A 23865-nucleotide genomic window follows, 5' to 3' on the forward strand; every position below is an offset into this window, starting at 1 on the left:
CATTGCACAGATTCTTACATTAAAATAAAATACTGTAGTAGATACTGTGGACACGAACCATGACTGACAACAAAATGGTGACGGTGGATGAAGGTTGTGTTAATGTGTTAACAAAGAGGCAGCGTTGTAGGCAGCAGTGGTCTGTGAGGCCATTCGATGCATGAAGTACTTTCAGATATCAGTTTTCAGAAATCGTGCGCACATACAAGGTGAACACAGAGTACAGACAGAGGGCTCCATCCACATCTGTATCTCACTTTGACCTAAACAAGACCTAGTCATCCCTATAATATTGAGGTATTTCTTCAAAAATATTGTGACGTTGGATTTTGTTGCCCAGTCTAACATTTAAGAAATGCTTCTGAACAGATTCCAGGTTTGATATTGTGTGTAGTGACATAGTCTACAAATACTGCAGTATTATTTCAAGGCCATATCACACAGCTGTAACTTCTGTCTAGCCTATGACAACTGTTGGCTGTTTAAATGCAACATGAATTAAATTCCATTTAACACCATTAAACTGTGATTCCAAGTTATTACAACTAGAAGTAAGTGGGGAAACTGTTTACATTTTCAGTGCTATCGAGGGGAGTTAAATGCTTTTCAATGTCTTTCCAGTCTGACACCTGTAGCACCGCAAAGGACAAAATCTGAACTTGTGTGCTGAACATCATCCTTGCCTCCTGCTGGAAGAAGCTCGGGGCTTTTGCTTGAAAGTACAGAGATTAATTTAGTGCAAACCCAGACGATGCTCATTTCATGGTTTTCTTAAAAGAACAGTTCACCCGAATACTGGAGACTCAGTCAGTCTACCCTCAGCCCCCGTGCAGATGAAAAGTCGTGTGAAGTTTCGTGAATCCACAAAAGATTTCTGGAGCTTCACAGCAGAACAACAGAAGTAGCTGTGGACTACGAAACTTCACACAAGTTTTCATCAGCAACGGGTGAGGAAATAATGACTGAATTCTAATTTTTGGGTGAACTGTTCCTCTAAACATTGAGCACAGACATCAGAAGCGAAATGTTAGGCATCTTTTTCTCCCCGTGCTGACCTTGCGACCCCTTCGCACTCTGAGCAGCAAAGTCTTTGAAGGCTGAGCGATGGACGAACCCAGATGGGCCCCATCAGCAGAGGAATATTGGTTTTGGTCTGTCGCCTCTCGACCGACGCCAGCAAGAACACACAAGAGTGACAGGGAGGAAAGTGGCGAGCACCAGTTGTTTCTAGAAGCACCTCACGACTAATTTAGTGCGAGTCAGTAACGACGAGGAGGACGATGGATGGTGTCCTGGGCCATTTTATCAGAAACAGAACATACAGCTGATAAATAAGCTACATATTATGCCTGCTCGAGTTCAAGCCGCCAAATCCAAAAGCTACAACTCCAACAAACCAGTGAAAATCTGTAGGAACCACTTTAAGTTGATGGGACTTCACTTAAGAAACGTTACTTCTGCAATCAGTGGAGGGTGTGTAAAGGGCCAAGAGCTTTTTGTTTCAGATCTGGGACTTCTTTTAAAGTAATTTCATACTGAAAATATAAACTCTCTACTTAAGTGAAATCACTCTGGAGCTCTTAAGAGTTTCCTGGTCTGAGCTTTGACAGATGATTGTACTTGAAGGGACTTGTCAAAGAGACCTAGAAACACCTGACTGAGTTGAATCCATGCTGGAGATTCAAAACTTTTTTAAGGTATCGCTACAATCAGATAAAAAACAAAAGAAGAAGCTTAATTAAATAACAGTATCATTCCTCAAATGTATTTATACACAGCAAGATTTTCCAGAAGACGTTGTGAGAGTGAGAGGGGCACTGATGTGAGAGAACATCCAAACACTCAAGTCTTTGCTGTCGTCCTGAGTCACAGCAGGATTTATTTGAGGAGGGGTGATTATTCAGGTGGGTGGAGGGAAAAGGGGCCTCAGCCAAAAGTGCTTTACCTTAACGAGCCTCGCCGCTCACGAGAGCCGCTGTGAGGAGGGATACAAAACAAAAAAACAGTCTGGTTTTATTTTAGTGACTCTTTGAATTCGATGTAAACGAGTCGTCACAGCAGCCTGTGAGTTGGAAAGGCTTCAAAGTGAGGCGAAAGAAAACAAACAAATCCAAATCTCGCAGCTGGTCCTGGTGCAGTGATGTCATTGGCGAGTTAAGAGGAGGGCTGGGCGGGGCGTGGAGGCAGGGTGGAGGAGGGCAGGATGGGGGGTTTTTAACTGCGGGGCAGGCTGCACATTTCACAGTGCTCTGTGCCGGGCTGGTTCATGAAGGTGCAGTGGAGGCAGGACCACATGGCTGAGGAGGAGGCTGGCGCTGAGGGGCCGCCCATGGCCCCGTAACCCAGAGAGCTGGAGGGCTGCCCGCCAACTGTACCTGAAGGACAGGAGAGGGATTACAGGATGTTAGGGCAGGAAATGATTTCCATAATAATACAATCTTATGATTATTTTTTCTATAAACTGATTATTTTCATCAAGTTGCCAGAGCCCAAGATAAATTAAAAGGGCCAGTTCTCCCCCCCCCCCCAAAAAATTCATATTTTCCTCTGTTTATTAATCTCGATTGTTTATCTAGATGACACTTGATTCAAAACAGCAATGTCACTCAATATAATCTAGACACTGTTGTGAGGAGTTTCATGTAGGTACTATTTTCTTTTCATATCACTGTGCAGAAAGAGGTGAGGTAAACTAAAGCAAGATTTTTGGTTTATGTTTAAAATCAGGCATATGTTTAAGGTGTATATTCGTATTCAAGTATATTCATAACCCTGAAAACTCAACAGTTAAAATGAAGTATTTTGTAAACTTTAAAGACTTTTTAAGCTACCTGCCTGGTACAGAAACTAAACTGAGAACAGAAATGTTTAAGTATGCCCTCGTTGATCAGCGCTGACTTACTGCACAGCTGCTCAATGGTGGCCCACTGCTCCGACTTCTTCCAGGTTTGTGCCAGGTCCTCATTAGAAGTCCTCACTGCATCTAGTAGCAGTCCAATGCTGTCCTGCAGAAACAAAAAAAACAAACAAACTCTGATCACTGACCGCTCAGCTATCACGCATTCATGACACAGGACAAAAATAATAACACACCCGCAGCTTGTTGTTTTAAAGTCTGGATTTCGTGATTTTCTGATCTTACAGTTTATTATTATCTTCACACAGCAAAACATTTTTGCTTTTGATCGTCATGATGAAACACAGGCCAGTATAAAAATCTGTCAGCATGAATAAAAGCTGTGAGTGAAAACATCCTCACACCAGTAACCACTTCCAGACTGGAGAAGAATGTGGCCGTATTCTGACCCAGTTCCTGCAACTCAAATGGAAAACAAATGGAGAAGACGCTTCAAAGTGGTGTCTTACACTCAGAGGCATGACGTCATTGGTAACGAGGAAGAGAAGCAGATGGAAGTCCGACACGATGTCCAGGAATGCCGTGGAGGTGCACTGGGACAGGTATGTCGCTAAACTGTGGAAATTCTGCACACACACAAATAAAAAAGAAAACAAGATGTGTAACTTCCTCTGACCTCTGAGGCTATAGAATCTGAGGGTCATGCTCAGCTGAGGCTGTTCATGTCAAGTTGAAATACAGACAGACATAAAAGCTCCAGAGGATTCAAGAAGGTCTAACATGAGAACACAACTAGCTTCAGTATGTCATGTATCATGCGGTTGCTGTAACTCTGAGGATTTTAAGCTGATCACGTAATTACTTACTTGTATCTCTCCAAGGATATCACGGTTCTCAATAGGGAAGCGTTGTGTGGAGCAGAAGGTGTACTGGGGGTCCTTTGGAAAAGTGGTAGTTATCTGTAGAGGAGACGACAGGGGCATTAAAAACTAAGGCAGTGGCAGCACTTTGTGTCTGCTGACCACAGACAAAAAGAGAATATTACTCACATCTATGATGAGGTACTCCACAGGGAGAGGCCGGGCGAGAAATGTGACATCGTTTCCAAATTTGTCTTTGTCCTTTTGGATAGAAAAGGGGATAAACAGAAGGCTTAGAATCAAAGTAAAGTCTTAACATTCAGATCCAAGCATCTGGATGAACAGACTCATTATACCTTGCCCCTAATAGCAAAGGAAGTATCTGGATGACATCATTATGATAAACAGACAAGCAGTTCAATCACCTGAGTAATGCCTAGTTATTTTGTATTCTTAAAAACAAACCATAAACTTAATTATATCACAGATAGCTTTATTCTAACACAGGCTGTATGAATTCTCACCTTGAAGAAGACGTCTGGTACGTACTGCTCAGGGCTGGACTCTTTAGCGAAGCCGAGCTCAGGAGCATCTTTACTGGGCAGTAAGCACTCGTCTCTCACCAAAGCCATGCACTGATTGGACACCTGATATCCTTCAAAGTGCACCTGGTTATCTGGACCACCTGCACACAGAGCACAGGGACACACAGACGTTTTAATGCACTGACTGAAAAATAAACTCAAACCTCTTTCACTTTACTTATGGAGGAATCATTTTCATGGGAAAGAAGGTTATATTAAAGGTTGTTTTTATACATTTGTATCATTGTATTGAATGACTTTGAAATAGTCCAGTTATTCTTCCTTAATTTCCTTCACACACAAAAGGAAGACTAAATAACAAAAAAATAAAAATCTAAAAAGCATGGAGTATAGGACCATCTATCAGCCACTGTTATTTCAAACATCAGTACCGGCCCAGACCTTTCCATATTGGTGCATCCTTAATAAGTATTACATGTAATATTGGAATAGTGATGATATGAGAGTCCTTATTAGAGAAGCGAGAACCAGAAAACATTAGTCACTTGTACTTGATTAATGACTAATGATTAATTATTTATGAGAAAGGTCATCACTACTTACTTGATGGGATTTTCCAAAAAAAAAAACAGGACAGCTTTACATTTCTACATACAGGCAATAGAAACAAAGTCTGACAGAGTGTAAAAACAAATGAAAACAAAGAAGTTGTGCATGCTGCTCTAACATCACTTAATCATTTAATTATAGTTGTGTCAGTGTGAGTGTGCTCAGTGTCCATCTAAAGATTCTGCAGTTTGACACGTGCAACTAATTTACAAACAGACGACGTCTTTACACAAGGGAAAGTGAAACAGATGGATTTTGCCCTGGCTGGAAGTAGATGTGTAGCCATGATGTCATCTTTGGCTGCCAGCGCCTCATTAATGCAAATGACAGGGATGAGGTCACTGCTAGGTATTGTGCTGTTCTGGAACAAATATATGTGGAGGTCTTGATGGAGGGAAGTGTAAACACTTGGCCTCGATCCCACAGACCAAACAGAGAGTCTCAGAGAGTGTCTGGCTTGTGTTACACTGCTCCCTACACCGGCCTCAACATTACTACACGATGAGGAAAAAAAAAAAAATACTACAACAGGCACCTCTTACGCCTGAGCTGCACTCGGAACAAATTCACAAGATTAATTAATAGTCAAGATTAAGATTTAAGTTTCATGATAAAACTGTAAAATAACCTACCTGTTGCCACCACAGTCACAAATTTTGAGCCAAAATGGCCGTCTCGAGAAAGTCTGCACGGGTTTGAATGAAGATTCTGGAAGTATCCAGCTGTGATGCACTCCTCTGCGCTCAGGAAGTAAGAGTCCTTATGGAAGAAGGGACAATGATTAAACAGAGGAAACTGGCATATGAGTCTGATGAACAGGTGCTCTCTTAGAGTGATACTCACCCCGTTTCTCGTGTAGCGGACAGTGCCTATCCTCGTGTCTTCAGAGAGCAGGTCGGTGAAGATCCAGCCCACCTGAGAACCAGAGAAAACAGATGAAATAAGTACAGCTGGGGCACTTAGTTCAATTAACCTGCAACAATTATACTGAGTTATAATTTTAGTCATTTTCTAAAGCAAGTAAAAGAAGAGCCTTTCGGTTTTGGCAAAAAAAAAGAAAAGAAAAAACCACACGAGACTTTGGTTCACTATCTTTTAACTTGGTCTGCAACTACTGAAAACACCCGTTGGAAATTAACAGTGAACTGAGAAGCTCATGCCAGGCTGGAAAAACTTTTCGCATACAAACGTGAGGAAGTCTGCTTTGCTGAATGAGGCTGAGATTTAAAGGGTTAAAGTCTTTGTTTAATTATAACCCAATAGCTGTGCCAAAGGCTTCAATAGTGAGACAGCAGGAACACCTTGACAGAGAAGCATGAATCACTTCAATTTTCAAAGCTCAAAACGCTGCTGGAGTGCAAACTGCCAGCATTCAGTGTGAAAGCGAAGACAGGAATAATTTCTGTTAAGGTAACTGGGAGGCTCAGAGTTAAACAGAGTAAGAGAGAGATGAAGGCCGACCTTGCAGAGGCCTAGTTTAGCAGCGATTTCATCCACAGCTGCAGCTTTAGGATCATCCACCAGTTCAAGGCTGTTCTGAGTGGCATTCTGAAAAACAAGAGATGAGAGTCACGACTAAATTAAAATGGAGAGTTACATCAATGTAAGTGAGACTAAGAAGAAATGACAGTACACTTAACATACTGGACAAATAAAATCAACAAAGATTAACTAATTAACTGGAGGAGTTGAAACAGAAGGAGTCCCTGACCTGCGGCGGCTCGTAGATGGCAGCCACCTCAGCTCTGATGCCCAGAGGGATGTCTTTGTGCTCAGTGTACCTGCCGTACAAGTACCCCATCCTCTGACTGCCCGTCTTCCTCCAGAAGTCCAGGAAACGGTCAGCAATCGTGTGGTTCTCAAACATAATATTGTCCACATGTCTGTATTTCTGGGAGGCGAACAGAAGAAATTCATGCAACAGTGTTTTGAGAGTTGTGGTGTTTTCAGACATGAGTTTGCCCACAAATCATGGAGATCCTCAGCTGCTCCTGTCAGCATGTCAGTGTGTCCTTGGGCTGAGAACTGCTGCCCCATAGCTTCTGATGGTCAGGCCAGCACACTGCATGGTAGCTTGCTGCCATCAGTGTGTGGGTGTGTGTGTGTGTGTAAACTGATGAATGAAAGGCTAATTATCATCCAATTGAATAAATACATTATACAAATGGAGTCGTTTAACATTTCAAGCATTTTTTGAGAGACAGAAGTTAATGTTTGTTTTCTACTGGATGTAAATATAGTCATCAGCTGCACGGTTGCACTCACTGACAGCTTCATTGTTAGAGACATACTGTACAGGCCGCTTACCTGTCTGTTGAGTGTGATGGCACTGGGCTGACACTTGGTGCAGATGCCCTCCGGCCAGGGAGGGTGGCCCTCGCAGCCCGACTTGATCTTACAGCTGATGTTCTCCAAAGCTGCAAACTTCCCTCTGCAGGAGAACAAAACAGTGTTTGGACTGGACTAGAATTTTCTGTTTCCATCGAATTAAAAAAAAAAACAAAAAAAAAAAACCACAAGGAAAAACATCTTACTTATCAGCTCCACCAGTCAGCTTGCGAATGTATGCGTGGAATGACATGTGCTTCACTGGTGGGTCGAGGTGATTCAGGTAGTCTTCGTCAAAAGGCTGATGAAAACAATAGAAGCATGGTTTCAAGGTTTCACTTAGTAAAACCTGATTTTTTGGTCAAGTTAAAGAGAAAAAAAACCAAGAATGATTCCTCTCACCTCTAATGGTACACAGTGCACACATTTTCCAAGGGCACTATGGCGACATCTGTAAAAGAAATAAAAACAAAGACTCATCAGGTATCTGACTTTGTATTAACCGTTTAATCTGAATGTTTGCAATGAGCTTGTTTCTTACAGCTGTGGGTCTTTGTTCCTGTAGATTTTGCCGTCTTGCTTGGCCAGATACTGATCAATCTCATCCTCCTGGACCTGGGGTGCTGAGTGGGACCGAGGGATCATAGAGGATGAAGAAGAAGAAGAAGAAGATGAAGAAGATGAGATGGATGGTAGTGATGAAGATGAGTGCGGGGTGGCCGTGTCCATCACCTCCCCAGAGGTGGAAGGAGATCCTGAAGGGAACAGATACAGCATGTCGCCATGCCTACGGAGGAGAAGGGACAAAACAAATAACAGATTAAAAAGACTGTAGTTTGGCAAAAAAAAAAAAAAAGGTAATGTAAGCAACTTTTAGTGAGTTATCTTCTTCGTAAAAATATCACATATCTGAAAACTTTAATATTACACACAATATTATACACTGCCAGCATTTGTTTGCTGGATTGGGAGGCCTTTCATTTAAGAAGCCTGAACTATCAAATCTTTGACATATTTGCTTGAAAAATGACCTAATAGTCTGCGATTGCCTTTTCTTCCAGTCGACTAATTGATTAATTGACTGACTGCTGCAGCTCTACTTACTTGATCTTAAGCAGGCTCATTGTTTTGTTCTGGGAAAGGATCTCTCCGGTCTTGTTGCGGTTCAGGTAAACAGAAAACCCATTGGAATTGAACCCGAACTCTTTGGCTACCTAAGAGAAGAATAATGCAGAATGTTGATTAGAATGTATGTTAACCTTTTGTTTCAAAATACTGCAAACTATTAACAACACAAAACGCATCTGGTTCAAAATACATGCAGTGTTACATCAGTCTGAGTTAATCATTAGCACGATGTTGGTGAAGATTACTTTTCCTTGGAAACGACTTGAGGAAAATATTCAGATCGACATGTGCCAATGAAAAAGGTGCATGTGTAAAGGGTAAAGCAGATTAACACAGAGCCTCTTGGCACGAGAGAAACTCATCTTGTAGGAACACCTCTTCAGGTCATCACAGGGTGAGCCAAACTAAGCTATTAAGAGCACTCTGAGCTGTTCGGCCAACAGAGTATCCCATAGCACTTTTATCATCACATCACATCCGGCAGACAATCAGCCCAATGCTGCTCATTTGCCTGAAGGGTACTTGATTCAAAAACCATTGGAAGACTTTTAACAGAAGAATACAAATGATTATCTTGGATAAAACACAGCTGTGTTCATCCCACGACATCTAAACCAGCAGACAAACGACCGTCATACTCCATCTCGCATTGACATTTATTTATTTATTCATCTTTGGGGTCAGTCAGAAGCACTGAGGTTCACTGAGCATAAAATCGTTAATTCTATAAAGCCACACAAAAGGGGAAACATCATTTCTGTATGCAGGGTGTAATTGGAGACTGACTGTATGAGACAGAATATAACTTTGAGCTCCATTTATTCTGCCTCAGTTACAGACATACAACCTGCAGGGCTCAGACTGTCTCTCCCCAGTCTGCCTCACAGTCGTGGTTTTCCAATCCAATCATCACTGGCTGCACATCGGCAGGGAATGAAAACTACTCCTCCGATTGATCTGCAGGCTACACCATCTCGCCTTAACACTGATGCATACATTTTTAATGAGGTGCTGCTGCAACACTCTGCTTCTGCGACTGGTCTGCTGGAATCCAGCTCTATTTCCATCCATTGATTCAAAAGGCATGTGTATTTTTGAGCACTTTTATAAATAGAGTTTAGATGGAACAAAAACCAAAATAGGATTGATCTCACAAACGTATCCAAAATCAGGAACAAAGGTCAGTCTCTTTATCTTAAGTGCCAAACAACAACCTGGTAAGCAGCTGTGACAACACGTGAGCAAAGCAATGTATGCATTACAGAACTTACAAATATCCCTAACATCACATGAGCAGAGCAGGGCTGATGTCCTCTGGTACTTTCCACACAGCTTCATACATAAATGAACAATGAGCAGGCACAAGCACAACCCGGGAACACACAAGTCTACTTTGTGACTGCACACTTTGGCACATACATTGCTGTAGAGATTGCACACTTTAAGAGGTCTTCAGTGTGTGAAGACCTGGAAACTTATGTTTTACACACAGGCCTGTGTAATGCTTGTAGTTGCACATGTAGTTGCTTTTAAAGAAATGTGTTCTTCTTTACAACCAATTGCATAATTTGATAAGAAACTACATTATAGATCATGGGCTGGAGCACCTTGATGAGGATGTAAGTTGCACCACTGCAACCAGTGTAAATATCTACCTTCTTTAAAAAAGCAGCAGCGGTCTCCCTCTTGGTAGAGGGAATTTTCTTCATCCCATCTGGGGATTGTACCCTGATGATCTGCATAAAAAAAAAAAAGAAAGGAAAAAAAAAGAAAAAAAAAAAGAAAGAAAACATACAATAACATGAACTGCATTCAGTGCTCTGAGTGAGTTACCAGTTCAAACAACTGGGACATTGTTAGCTACTTGCAAACAAAAATAACTCCACACAGCATCAATATGACTTCTAAACACCTGTCAGTCACAATAAGGGCACTACTCCCCCCTTTCCCCCCCCCCTTTACAGTGGTGTCAGTGTCAGGATATTGTGACAACGATGACAGTGCAGAAAAGTAATGTTAACGTTAGCTTAGGAGCTTCTGCTGACCATCAAAGAGCTTCTGTATTGCGGCATTAAGGTGTTGAGTGTAAACCACACAACGTTTACGAAAGCTGTCACAGTGTGGGGGCTTTATCTCAGTCTACATATCACTTTTGGTGAAAACAACATCTTGGCTTCCATTTCATGCACCGAGAATATTCCAGCTAATGTTTGGCTAACGCGCTGAGCATGCTAAACAATATTCCAGCCATTTTGATCCCTGAATTTGTGCCGGTTATATAGCTTTCGCGTTAGCTAAAGATGACTTTTTATTCAGATGCTAGCCAAAGGGCTAAGATTAGCCGGTTAGCTAAACAGGCCCCAGTCACTCTTATCGAGCGAACGTTAGCTCCCAAGCTAATTCTGCTGCCTCATCACTCCGGACTTCGGCTAACGAGCTAGCTAACGTTAGCCGGGTCGACCCCTCAGCGCCGTTAAAACAAGCTGCCGTCATACTTACAATATTATCTGCCATGTTGCTCGGGCGAGTGCTCCCGATAGATATCACTGCGTTAGTACACAGACACAGTAAATACAAAATTCACGTAGCGACACTGTCTGTCAACGAAACTCCATCCCACAACTCAAACACCGGGTGTTGCAGACATTAGTGACCGACCGTTTCCCATCGGTCCCACACTGAAGCGACCCCGGCCGAAACAAGCCGTTTGTTTTTTTGTTTTGTTATTTTTTTTTTTTAGTTCAAAACAATCGTTCCACTTTTCTTGCAGTAATACATTTTGTACCATTAAAAACAGTAAGAGAAGACACAACGCAAAAATATTTTAAGGGATTATGTAAACTATTAGTAATAAATGCAGGTTATGACCAAGATTGAATTACCAACCGGGTTCCCCTAATCCACAGATTAGTAACATCACTTTGTTAATTTACTTGTGACCTTTATGATTTTTAATAGAAAAGTGTTTAATCAAATGATCTTAAAACAACTTAAACATAATTTATTTCTAATCTTCAGGTCTAAATTCACCATGGTGTGTATTAACCATTTCATGAGTATTAAACTTTACTTTAAAAACTTTAAAAGCTGTAATATGATTCGGGTTGTTTATGTAGTAAACAAACTGTTATTATTCTAAGTCCAAAACTGAAACTTAATGGTGGACCATGTGACCAAAGCAAACAATTGTTGTAGTGTCTGTACTGTATTGTGTTGTTGAGAAGCAAAATTGTAGGTTACAGAGGACCTGAGAAGATAATAAGAAAAAAAATCTGGTGATCGATTATCTAACTCTGATCTAAATCACCCACTGTGTTCAGATAATGACAATGATTAATAATAATCAGGGATTCTTTATATTTAAAGAACATTTTTACCCCACAAACAGCATAAACAGCAATTTATAATATTTTTTTTCTACTGGTATTATGATGATGATGATGATGATGATGATGATGATTATTATCATTATCATTATTATTACTAGAAAAATCTCACAGGGCAAAATCCAGTCATATGATGGGGCAACTTTAGGCCAAAAATGTGTTTTCCTGGTCTAAAAGGCTGCATTTCAGTGCAATAAGCTATTATCTTTCTACACTAAAAATAAAAAAGTAACTATAAGAAGACCTGCTTTGCAAATGCAAATCATATTGTTCCTCTTGAAGATCATATCACCCAACCCTACTTTTGACAAACTATTGTATGAATGCAGCTTTAATCAAACCCAAAATGTTGCTTATATGCATTCGTGGATGTGTGGACTGTATATATATACTGCAGAATAAATACATCTCATGTATGTTTTCCTCTTTTTATGTTTTATTTTTTTCCTCATCCTGTAGAGAGGTCAAAGCTCCATTACACATCTCTTCTGTCCCGCTCGTCCCTCTGCCGTCCCTCGATACTACATTGTGATCATTGTGAATGTAATCTGAAGAAGAATCACCAACTCTTCCATCACCAGCTTTATGTCATCAGGGAAAGTTACCTTTGTCATGATCTTATTGATTAGAGCTGTATTTTTACAAGATAAGGTCAGGATTACATAAAATGGCATTATGTGTGCAGCAGGTTTACTGTCTGAATGTGAACAGGATTACGGACCGGTGATGATGAAGAGGACGATGGAAAGGAAACTGAAAGGATGGAGGACACGGAGGAAAAAAATCTACAGGATAACAACAAAAAGAGAGCTGAAATATTGAGCTTAAAAACACAAATATAAACACACAAAATTGTGTGAGAAATAAACATGTAAACATAAAATACATATTTCCATATACACTGATATTATACAAGGGAGATGTACAAATAAGAGGAGATGTGAAACTAATGATATTCAGCTAAGATGAGTTTGACAGTGTGGGCCAATGATGAATAATACACACTACTGCACTGTCAAATCAGGAACTCTGGTTTTAAAGATTGCATTTTCCCTAACAACACTTCTCCACTTCCTCGTAAAAAATGTGGTTGCAGTTTAAGTTTGTAGAACAGAGGGAAAAGAGGGATATCTGATGACGCTTATTAACATTATCCCACTGAAAGTTTACGCTCAGCAATGGCCAGCTGTGTCCAGTCTACAGAACTCAGGTTTATAATTTTTATATTTTACATGTTCGGCGTTGATGGACAAGCCTCTGAGATGGACACGAGAGGCGCCGAAGCACATAGAGCGGGAACCCACCCACTCCACGGGTTTGTCACTTGAACTCAATCTGAGGCTGCCTTGCTTGTGTAAGTTTCAGTTTTTTTTGTCCATGAGAAGAAATAGAAAAAGAAGAGGAAAAGTAGGTACAGCGAGAGAGGAGAGACAGTGACGCTGAGAGTAACAGTGCAGACCTAGTGAAGGTGTTAGTTATAAGATCCTAAACGTGAGCAGAGGTTGTGTGTGAAGTGCAGAGTCAGAAGAAGAATCCAGCGAAAGAGGACAGAAAGTTTCTTTTTTTTTGTAGACCTTTTTTCTGTTTTTCCATTTTTTGTGTTCGTTACAGGTTGTAGTGGTAGTTTGTCTGGAAGAGTTCCATTTAAAGCTAGGTGACGGAGCCTGAGGCAGATGGTTTGAAGTGCATGGACGTGGCCTGTAATCCTCAGAGGATTGCAGGGAGATGTAGAAGGCTCAGATGATGCCGTACTGGGCCAGCTCATGCAGCTCCAGGTGATTGAAGGCCTCCCAGGGGCAAATGACGGTGATGTCTGCAACAGGAACACAAAGATATGAGGTCATTCGGGTCACTGCAAATCAGAACTGACACAAATCGCACTTCACTTCACTCACCTGTGCCTAAGCCCTCCATACCAGGGATATCGTCACCAAAGCTGCAAAGAGAAGAGGAATTACAAACCGTCATTTGCTGTTATTTCTAAAAAAAAATAAGTCTAAAGAAATAGTGCGCATTGTTCAAAGCATACCCTTGGATCCCCTTCTTAGGAGGCTTGCTCTTGAACTGACGGGTCTGCCTCTGCTTGAACTTGGGTGGGCCCTTGCGTGGGGTGGCGGGGCCTCCGCTGACACGGGTGGCCGTCTTGATCTCAGCTTTGGGCTCAAGATTCATTTTGAGCTGTTTCTGGTGGCTGTGTGCAGACTGTTGGCTTTAGAGAGAACTCTCTGGTGCGTTGTCGTCGTGATGATATCTTTGTGGAGAGGAGACAGGAAGAGTGAGATAAGTCATCCAAAGAGACACTTCACTTTTTGGGGCGATACAATCTAAGATGCTCGGTTTAACCGTAAAATTCACGCAGCATCCAGCCTGCAGCCTCCGTCACCTCTGTCTGACATTACTGCTTCTAATCCTCTTATTGTTCTGACAAGCAGCAGGCAGGATTTACACTCATATTTCTTACTGACTGAACTGTCTGAGATTGACTACCTTACAGCAGCGTGTTCTGTGAGGATGACCCAATTTTCCCATAATCCTCAGCTCAAGTTAATAAGTGCTCCCCCCCGCCTACCATCCGTGTGTAATCTTGTTAGAGCAAGGACAACGCGGCAGATATGCTGATCACGCACTGAGGGTCTAAATGATCAATCCGCTCATGGTGTCCCGATGACAATGACAGTGCTGAGCTCAGTCTCACTTAACCATTAATGTGGTTTAATAACAGTGAGAGAGCCTAACAAATCTTATTCGTCTGACATATAAAATTTATTTGGATTTTACAGTAGTCTTCCATCAAAATATGACTATAAGGGTGTTGATGTGTATTTTTTAAGTGGTTTGTATCTCTAATCTTGTAGGAAATCCTGTCCAATGATAAGTAACCATTTTATCAATTCGAATAAAATTCGCTCTGTATAAGTAGAAATGAGTTGCATCTCTAATCCACTTAGTAGGCTAAGGATTCGATCAGTAACACCTTTTAACATCCCTCCAGAAAGTAGCAATATATTTTAGAAAATGTAGAGAAGAAAATGTATGTTGAACATTTTAGTTAGCTATTCAAAAAATAAGTTGCCACTAGATGTCTTGTTCTGCTGATAACACAAGGTTTATTCAATGGATCGTCTGACAAACAACCTATGAACAATAAGCAGACCTCCATAGTGATGAATCAGTGTGTTGGGTACAGGGCTGCAATGGAGGGTCAACACAGATGAACTCAGTTTACTCACATATTTAAATGAAACACAGGGTTTACTCACCTCTTCATGAGTTTACTTAACCAGTCCCTCCTGGAAGTTCAGATGTTCTGATCACAACTTCCAGACCAGGAGGGACTGGCTAAGTAATGGTGAACTCATGAAAAGGTGAGTAAACCCTATGTTTCATTAGAAGAAGGCAGGTAAACTGGGTTTATGACCTCTTACCCACCACTACAGCCCTCTACTCAATACACTGATCCTTCACACTGTAGATCTACTTTGTTCACTTGCATCTCACTGTATAACTTTCTATTTATCAACTATTTGATGTTGGTTTCAACACAAACAGTAGAACACTGATGCAAACAATACAAAAAGTAAACTAAATGTTGTATTGTATGATTACAAATTTATAGAAGAATAGATAATGAATAATAATCGAAATGAGAATCTGTGAAACATATTTGTTTTAGTTTGACCTTTGTTCATTCGCTGTTCATCCGATGTTCTCTTGAGAATCTAAATCTCCTTTTCAAGAGCGTCGGATCGTCACATCCATAACATCCACTGACTTCCATGCAGCTCCAGAACAGAAACATCGACCATCCCCCGTCCTTCACCTCTCACTTTCTCCATAATAGATCCCGCTTTTGCCAATAACATTTATAGGTCTACTCACCGGCTGCTTGGGTGAAGGACAGCCAGACGAGTGGGCGTTAGTGGAGCCCGGTCTGTCGAACAGATGAGAGGAGTTCTATGCTAGGCTTGCTGTGAGGGCCACTCGTGGCTCAGGGCCCCTCTTATATGCTGAGCCCCTGCAGAAGATTACGAACGCACCGCCTCCCTCTTTTGATGTCAACACTTCACAAGGATGTACACCTGTCTCCAAACTCCATTTTAATAATGTCATGTTGATGCGAGGATGAGCACTGTTGTCATCAAGTTTGGATTTGTGGAATCCTTATAAAAATACATACATTTTCAAAGATTTGGTGCAGATTCTGGATGATAATTTGTGATGAATACCACCTCAATAAATACAGATTATTTTTACATACTTTCTGTGTTTATCCTTTTCAGCTATTATACAGTATTTGTGATGAAACTAATGTATATTTCATGCTCAAATGCAATTTCAAAGTGCTTTACACTATGCAGTAAACAGGATGTAAGCTGTTGATTTTGATCTTCTTCACTCTAAAACATGACCGAGTCTGCAGAATATTCAAGAAAATAATGAAGCATTACCAATGAGCTCACTGATCTGAGACGATAGGATACACGAGATAAACAGACTGGGATGTGTTGATGCAGATTACGGATGCAGCAGGAAGCTTCCTGAAAGGCCCAGCGTAGCCCACTCCTTCTTTGTTATGCAATCGTCTCACCACCATCTGCTTCTGGAAGAAAGCCTCCAATCCTCCGTCCCACAGACGTCTCTGAGATCATCTTAATGTACGTTTCAGTGTAATTACATTTGGCAGAGTATTAATCTAACAGCAGCCTCCACACCTAAAATCAATCACTGAGCTGCTAATCAGGACTGAATTGTTAGGTAGTTTAGGTTGATTTAACCAAAATGTCTTATTTCCTAAAAAAGATCCTCTAACAGAAGTTCTATACTAATAATACTGCTTTTCCATGAAGTTTGGATATTTACAAAAGACAGGTTAAATGAAGATGCTCAAAAAGACTTCAGCACTGAGATATCCTGACTTTCAATGAGTTAACTCTCACAAAAACAACAAAATCTATTTACTCTAAAATTCCCATAATGCAAATCAGCATGCCAATAAATGCTGGTTGACACTGGTTCCATATAAATCTCACTACACGATACATAGTTGTCTGCCACCACTCTCTGAGGAAAACAGAAACCATCCAGTAGTCTTTGCAACAGTGGCGGCAACAACAACAACAACAATGATGCTACAGTCTCATACTGTTTCACTTTGTTCATATGTGGCGGACCCTGCCACATTTCTAGCTTCACGCAGTGTTCTGTGGACCTTATTTTCCTCTGAGAGCAGCTTGTTTATTCAGCTATGGAAAAAAATAAATATGTCTGAGTGTCTATCATTACCTTGTTAATATTGTAAATATCAAAATTGTGAATTCCTTCTACAAAACTACATGTTGCCCCTTTATGTTAAGTATTTGAATAAATACTTAGTACTTACGGTAGTTACTTTTGAGCCCTGATCTGATGTGAATGTAATTAAAAACACTCACCTCACTCAGTATGATGCATAATTAACAGTTACCCAGTCAAATATTGATTAATTGTCCCAGTTCCTGTCTGTGTTTTTGGGACATGTGCGGTGGGCGGAGCTTAATGTTTGTCATCACCGGCCTGAGGCCATCTTGGTACAAATGCTCCTGATGACCCCTAAGCTCTCAGCAGGAGGGCACACGTGCTGGCTCCCTGTACACTGTTAATGATCACTGTCATGTGACTGGCAAAGATTTATAATCTGTTTCCGATCAATATGAAATTAGTAACATTTTCTATTAACCATCATTAATAAATTGGAATTTAAATTAATTGAACTTTAGTGAATAGTTATTTGTTTGAATTGAGATGCTCTGCTTCAGCATTTTGTTAAGATTTATAAACATTAGCTGCGATTTCACAGTAATCAATTGCTTAAAGGAAAAGTTCACCCAAAAAATAAAAGGTTAAAACTGCTGGAGTAAACTTGAGCTGCCAGACTTGAATTGGGATTTTTCTAAAAAGATATTAAAGGTGATGTAAAGTCAGGTGAAGTTTCACAAAACATCTCTGGAGCTTCACAGTAAAGAAGTGTTGCAGCATTCTACTAAACAACTGAAGTAGATGGGGACTTGTTTTAAAATGTGAAAAAAAAACCCAAAACATAAAATGGCTCCTGGATAATCTAAGTTTCTGGAAGGCCTGGGATCCCATATCGATTTGCATCTGCTTCAGACGGGGTTCAAACTGTGGCTTTTAGCTTTGCAGCTTCAGTGAAGATTTCAGCTTCAAAAGGTTGTAAATAATGTCTTATCACATATTCCAATTAAATGTAATACTGTATCTTAGCTTGCTTATATTAAATTAATACCCGCCAGACTTAATGTGTTTATTCATATATTTAAAAAAAACATGATGGTTTATTTAAAGTGTTTTATTGGCTCAAAGGTCGAAATAAAAGTAATGCATTTCAAATAGTTAAAATCAGACATCTAGTTATTCAGTTTATTCACATTGACTCCACATGATGGAAAAAGTTTGCATTAAATGTGACTGAACTGATGTGGAATTAGAATGAACATTTTCATGTAATTAAAATACTTAAAGTATCAGGCAAATAATTTTTGTTCAGTGTATAAACTGAGCAATACAAAATGATTCTGATTCTAAAAACAATTTGTAATCCAATAGATAATGTTACAACATACATTTACTAAACTGTATTCGGTAACTGACTGCATTTCAGAGTAATCCTGCCTGACTCTGGATCAGATGTAGCTTCATGTTGAACGATATTAGACGCTGGCATGACGCAAAGTGACACATTGCAGCGGTGGCACCGGCTCTAATCTGCCTCCAGTTTTTTCCTCCACGTCACAGTCGCCGGGAACAGCGTTCCCTACTGTATATGATCAGATCGTAATCCACTGCGTGACCCTGATCAAAGAATAACTGCAGGCTGCAAGGAGCTGCCCACTGGTACCTGTGTGATCATCACTATTGGAGATCAGGGTCAGCCTCCCCTCTGACGATGGAGCTGTGACATGTTCGGGGACCAGACTCAGCCGAGGGACAGACGTCATTCTGACATCTGAACACACTCTGCTTCTTTTCTGACACGATCCACCAGATCATTACGTCTGGGCAGCAAGAACACTCCTTCAGTCATCAAATTTTTTTTTAGATTGTTTGATGCTTTGACTTTCATAGATTCAAAAATAAAGATCTAATAATCGGGCAGACAATATTGATGCATTCTGTTCAAGTTATCACTATAAATATAGTACTTATTACTTGTTTTTTAAAGGAAACCTATTCTTTAAGATGCTTAAAGTTCAAGTTTGCATTCAGGACTTCCATCTGAGGAGCTTTCTCATATCATTACTGTTGTAAGTACAGTCTGATATCAGTTGGAACTGTTCCAGAAAAGGAGCTGGTCGAGCCTGTTGGATACACCCACACGATGATGAATTGAACAAGTTAAGAGGATCAGATCAAATATTTTATCCTCATGAAGGCAGACAGACAGGTTTTCTGTCTGTCTGGCACTCCCTAGTGGTGCATACTTGTGGCTGAAGTGTTTCAGAAGAAACCAGTTCTTAGATCAGTTTACTCAAGTTATCTTCATAGCAACATTTATTTCACAAGCAACCCTTAAAAATATAGGTTTGAAATACGTAATTTAAATAACATACTCAAAACAAATGATAAGTAAAGATAAAAATATATGCTTCAGTTCAAACTTCAAACAAAATGATTATTAGAACAAATGTGCAAAATGCTTCAAGACAAAAGCAACACGACAATAAATCAGGTTGGGTTTGTTGGTTATTCAAACCTTAAGAACAATTCAAGTTTGAAATAACACAGGTCTGATTTCCAAAATGTTCGACATGATTTCTATCGGTTAGAATCACAGTGCATTAAAAAAGTTAAAGATTTGATATCTAACATTGCTGCATTAAAATGTCTTAAAATGACTCGACCTCTGTTCTATATTCCATTGAATTGTGTACTAACATTAACACAAACCAGAGAAATCAAGTATAATCAAAGTAACTGTGCGTTTTTTTTGTGACATAACATAAAACATTTCACCCAAAGTCAAGTCAGACAGATTTTCATCAATGCAATGGTAGCTGTTTAACAATGAAGACTACAACTCCCATGATCCCACATCACTTCATGACATCATTAAACTATCACTGTTCTGATTTAGAAAATAATACTGTGTGTTTAATTGCTGAGCTTTGGCAACAACAGACATCACCAGAGGGAAGTCCGACACATCAAGAAACTGGAAAAGTCAGACAGGCTGGAAACAAAACCCCAGGTTTGGAGAACAGGTGCACTCAGTGAACAGCTACCTTATCTTTCCACCTGCGGATCTGGTAGCTTCTCGCCATTTTCTTAAATGCTGCACAGATAGGGAGTGAATGACCTGCAGGAGGAGGAGGTGAACATGTGGAGGTAAAGTCAGTAACTGGAGTGTGTTATAAAGTGCTAACACTCTGTGAAAGGTTGTCACTGGCAGTAAAACACATCAGTCACGTCTTTTTCATCAGCCTGATCTCCATCTTCAAGTACGTTTTGAGGTTCTCGTCCAGGACGTTCTCCTCGATAGCACTGAGCGCCCGGTCCCCGCCATCGTGGTAATACGCCAGCAGCTGCTCCGCGTGTTCGATCCACACACAGTTGTGACAGCCACTCATGCAGCAGTGGGTGGGGGCGGGCGGTGGACCCTGGTCAGGAGTCCAGGTGGAGGGACTGCGGCTGGGCTCTGGTTCAGTGCACTCAGAGGACTCAGTCAGTGTGGAGGGAGCAGGTGAGGCAGGTGAGTCTGGTCCAGTGGAGAGGCAGCGAACAGGCCCACAGTGTGGACTTCTGCTCCGCAGCTGCAGAGGGCAGTGATAGAAGCGATGTCTCATGTGTAGCAGGGAGAGGACGCACAGCTGGAAAACAGCAGAATATGACATCAAACTCAAGTCCAACTTCCCTCTTTTTGTATCATTCTGTTATAAATTTGTAAAATCTTTCGGTATGTTCCTTTAGTGATAATAATTGTTTTGAGGGACAGCAACCTCAGGATTTGTCACTGAAACGTGAATCTTCTAAAGGGGCAAATATAATAGCTGAAACCGAGTATTTCTCTACTGTGGTATTCTCACTTTTCTTAGGTACAAGATCTGAGGACTTCTAACCATCTCTGGCAGCCATATTATTAACTTCATTAGCAACAGTTTGCACTGTGAGAAAGCTCTGTTTCCAAACTATCTGTCTAACATCTTAGTATATTCCTCTCTTGCATTTACATGTCGTTTTTAATGACTTACACCTGGGACAGCGAAAGTACTAAACACGTTAACAGGAACAAACTGGAGGTAGAAATTAAAGACAATAGTCTGAAAGGCATCAGGACGTAAATATTAATCGGGATGTAACGGTGGCTAACCCAACAACTTCGCAGCTCTGGCCCAAAGCTCGGATGAACTTTCTAAGCTAGCTGTCTTAGCCCTCAGACAAAACAGATACTTCCCGCTGTAAAAACAGTGGACAACATGGTGTATTTTCTGCAGATATTACCAACAAGTGTGACCACAGGAAAGGTTGGTTCAAAGTCAACCTGTCAGACCAGCTAAAGTTGGATTTCCGCTGGTTTATAGTAACGATAGCTTCTCTACCGTTAGCTCTACACTACCGTTAGCTAGCTAGCTACCAACCTTTTGTAAGGACATGGACGACCTCAACACGTTCACACCCAGACCCATCATCGTCGGAGAAAGTAAGACTCTCGGTTATGTGTCGTTGTAAATCATTGTCTTTAAACTCTACGTGTTACAAAGCTGCTCCTTTACTCCAGACAAGGTCTCACCGGGGCTTGCAAGCCAATTGCGTCACTGTACGTTACTCTGAATCGCCACTTTGTGTGTGGTTGTAAACAGAAACTTTGATTGGCTGACAGAAACCGATGTGACCAATCAAATGGCACTCACTGGAGCGTAAACCAATAGAAAGCGGGGAAATAGTCTCTGGGGCACGCAGGAGAGAGAGACTGCACTTCCACATGTTGTCCAGCAGGTGTCAGTGTTTCATATGTTTTTCCTATCTGAAGCTCCAATAAAGTGGATTTATTTAAACTGTTAAATAAATATATCAAGGGACAATAAATCAATCCATATCTTTTTGAAATTATAATCAATATTATTTGGCATTAACAGAAGAATAGATCGTTTGAGTTTTTGTGAAGAGACAAAAGAAGAAGTGCAACTGCAATGAGGATCCCTGTTTATTTTGTATTGTTGCCATGCACCACTTAACAGCCCAGCTAATTGCACTGCACCAGACTGTTTGCAGCTGAGAGATGCCCAGTCAGGTCCATGTCATCAGTTCCTGACACCGAGCACAACACATTTTCCGTTCAGCTGCACAGATCAACACCACGACGAGGGCCTATTGATCGTGTGTTCACAATGTCCTTTGAAATCAAGCGGCTCGTGTTCAGCATTTATCCTCACGACTATCTCGTTTTCCTCTATCTAAGTACTGTTGTACAATGATTAAAAATTGAGTTAGAATGATACCTTGAAGCTTATGGCAACAAGCAAAACATTCAACATTGAAATTACAAATGTCAGAACAGGAACTGAGTCTCACACCAAGAAACACAGGTAACATTAACATGTAATAAGGCTCCCATTTATCCTTATAAGACCGTATAAATGTTAATGGCACAAAAAATACTTTTACTGTTATATTACATGACATTAATCACTAATAAGAAATCTGTTGACAGGTTATTGATGCTAAAATCCTTATGAGTTGCTTATAATTGTTTATAATAACATTAAACAGATCTAATAAGTTTAATTTACTGGCCTCTTATGTTGATGTAAAAAAAAAAAAAAATCAGTTTCTAAACTGTAAACCAGTGCTTCTAAATGTCTCATTATCTACTGATACATTTGTTTATAATGTTACTATTAATGCTTATGTAATCGTATTAATGTTCCTAAGAATCTTACATATAAGGCCGTTTTAACTATTAACTAAGGATTATTACAAGGATCTTAATATAAAGCTTTACTTAAATGCCTGATTAGGTTGCAATGATTTATTCTGAGGCTTATTTTAAAGTCACATACTAACTGTTAATGCATTTGAATGCCTTAAATGGCGTCATATTTGGTAAAGGCTGAACAATGACTCCAAACATGAAGTTTAGAACTTGGACTTCCAGAGCTGGGAACAACAACGTGGTCCCACCTCTGGCTGAAGAACCTGATATGTGTCCCATACACCTGTACTGTACTGTACTGGAGTCATGTTTACAGTCACATTACATTATGTAACGTAAGCAGAAACCATTGTTAGAGGCTCAAAAAATGTTTTCTCCTCGAGGTATTTACAGTGACCCAGATTCTGAGATTTCTTGCACTGAGAGAGCTTTACAGCCATGTGAGCAGATTTGGAGAATGAAATGGTTCTTTTATGCTCGTGTGTGGAAGTAAACCCCCTTTTGATGCGGTTCTTCCTCGTACCATACCCTGCCAATTTCTTAACGGTTTGGCCCGTGTGTGTGTGTGTGTGTGTGTGTGTGTGTGTGTGTGTTTAGCATGTGGAGGAGAGAGGTGGTGTGAGTCTTTGCTCCCCACAGACCTCAGTGTTTGCAAGCCACCTCCATGGTAACGCGGCGTGGAAACACAGCAGCTGCTCGGCCTGGCATGAGATACCAGGTGTGTGGTGGGGCATGTTATCTCACCAGGGGCCCCCGGTCACAATGTGACTTTATTCCGGGGAGAGGTTGTCCCTCAGTCGCAGTCACGCTTCACAGAAACGCAGACCTTTATCCAGGAACACATAAAAGCCGAGCACACTTAGAAAGGCCGCTGATGTTATTCTGAAAGAGGAGGCGGATTGTGTCATCTCTGAATGGACTGCTGTGCACACAGACAGAACAAATGAACAGAGGCAAGAGTTTTTAATAGCCTCAGTGATTTGATCATGGTCTTATGATAATGGTTTTTGTGATTATCATAATAGATTTCATTCCACAGAGGTTTTTGTAGTTCGAGGCGTGCCCGATGGTTCATACTTTATGATTAATGCAGGTCAAACACAACTGTTTTATTCCTTGGATATAATAAAGAGCTGTATAAATGGATCAGTTTTCTAGTAATTCATTAAACCAGTTGTTGTTGTGATAGTGTAAACAGTGGCATGGTTATGTGCTCTGAATGGTT

The 23865-nt window shown here is 40.6% G+C and overlaps 3 protein-coding genes across 4 annotated transcripts; all 3 read right to left on the reverse strand.

The window, feature by feature from the left end:
• Positions 1–1283: 1283 nt before the first annotated feature.
• On the reverse strand, positions 1284–11034 carry nploc4 (NPL4 homolog, ubiquitin recognition factor). The gene is made up of 17 exons (XM_037081341.1): positions 10827–11034; positions 9983–10063; positions 8304–8413; positions 7741–7986; positions 7602–7650; positions 7406–7500; positions 7179–7302; positions 6583–6762; positions 6333–6419; positions 5715–5786; positions 5504–5630; positions 4242–4402; positions 3907–3978; positions 3724–3816; positions 3367–3483; positions 2903–3005; positions 1284–2375 (listed from the first exon to the last, which is right to left on the reverse strand). The coding sequence occupies exons 1-17, from the start codon at positions 10839–10841 to the stop codon at positions 2215–2217; spliced, it is 1893 nt and encodes a 630-aa protein (XP_036937236.1). The 5' UTR covers positions 10842–11034; the 3' UTR covers positions 1284–2214.
• Positions 11035–12146: 1112 nt separating this feature from the next.
• pde6gb (phosphodiesterase 6G, cGMP-specific, rod, gamma, paralog b) lies at positions 12147–15726 on the reverse strand. 2 transcript variants are annotated; one of them, XM_037081642.1, is made up of 4 exons: positions 15593–15726; positions 13743–13964; positions 13609–13649; positions 12147–13526 (listed from the first exon to the last, which is right to left on the reverse strand). In XM_037081642.1, the coding sequence occupies exons 2-4, from the start codon at positions 13883–13885 to the stop codon at positions 13450–13452; spliced, it is 261 nt and encodes an 86-aa protein (XP_036937537.1). In that variant the 5' UTR covers positions 13886–13964; positions 15593–15726; the 3' UTR covers positions 12147–13449. The 2 variants fall into 2 exon arrangements, with proteins under 2 accessions (XP_036937537.1, XP_036937538.1); XM_037081643.1 differs by lacking the exon at positions 15593–15726 and adding an exon at positions 14097–14157.
• Positions 15727–19233: 3507 nt separating this feature from the next.
• On the reverse strand, positions 19234–21552 carry oxld1 (oxidoreductase-like domain containing 1). The gene is made up of 2 exons (XM_037082595.1): positions 21346–21552; positions 19234–20577 (listed from the first exon to the last, which is right to left on the reverse strand). The coding sequence occupies exons 1-2, from the start codon at positions 21394–21396 to the stop codon at positions 20173–20175; spliced, it is 456 nt and encodes a 151-aa protein (XP_036938490.1). The 5' UTR covers positions 21397–21552; the 3' UTR covers positions 19234–20172.
• Positions 21553–23865: the final 2313 nt, after the last annotated feature.

Source organism: Acanthopagrus latus, chromosome 20, assembly GCF_904848185.1.
Source record: "Acanthopagrus latus isolate v.2019 chromosome 20, fAcaLat1.1, whole genome shotgun sequence".
Lineage (NCBI taxonomy): Eukaryota > Metazoa > Chordata > Actinopteri > Spariformes > Sparidae > Acanthopagrus > Acanthopagrus latus.

Bases quoted from the DNA above. Each gene is read 5' to 3' on its own strand.
- nploc4 (XM_037081341.1), bottom strand. The intron at 3,979-4,241 runs GTGAGAATTCAT...TCTATCCAAAAG, and splicing joins TACCAGACGTCTTCTTCAAG to GACAAAGACAAATTTGGAAA. The intron at 3,006-3,366 runs GTAAGACACCAC...TTGTTTCTGCAG, and splicing joins ATGACGTCATGCCTCTGAGT to GACAGCATTGGACTGCTACT.
- pde6gb (XM_037081642.1), bottom strand. From the start codon at position 13,885: ATGAATCTTGAGCCCAAAGCTGAGATCAAGACGGCCACCCGTGTCAGC. The intron at 13,650-13,742 runs GTATGCTTTGAA...TTCTCTTTGCAG, and splicing joins CCTAAGAAGGGGATCCAAGG to CTTTGGTGACGATATCCCTG. The intron at 13,527-13,608 runs GTGAGTGAAGTG...TTCCTGTTGCAG, and splicing joins TATGGAGGGCTTAGGCACAG to ACATCACCGTCATTTGCCCC.
- oxld1 (XM_037082595.1), bottom strand. From the start codon at position 21,396: ATGATGGGTCTGGGTGTGAACGTGTTGAGGTCGTCCATGTCCTTACAA. The intron at 20,578-21,345 runs GTTGGTAGCTAG...GCTGTTTTCCAG, and splicing joins CGTCCATGTCCTTACAAAAG to CTGTGCGTCCTCTCCCTGCT.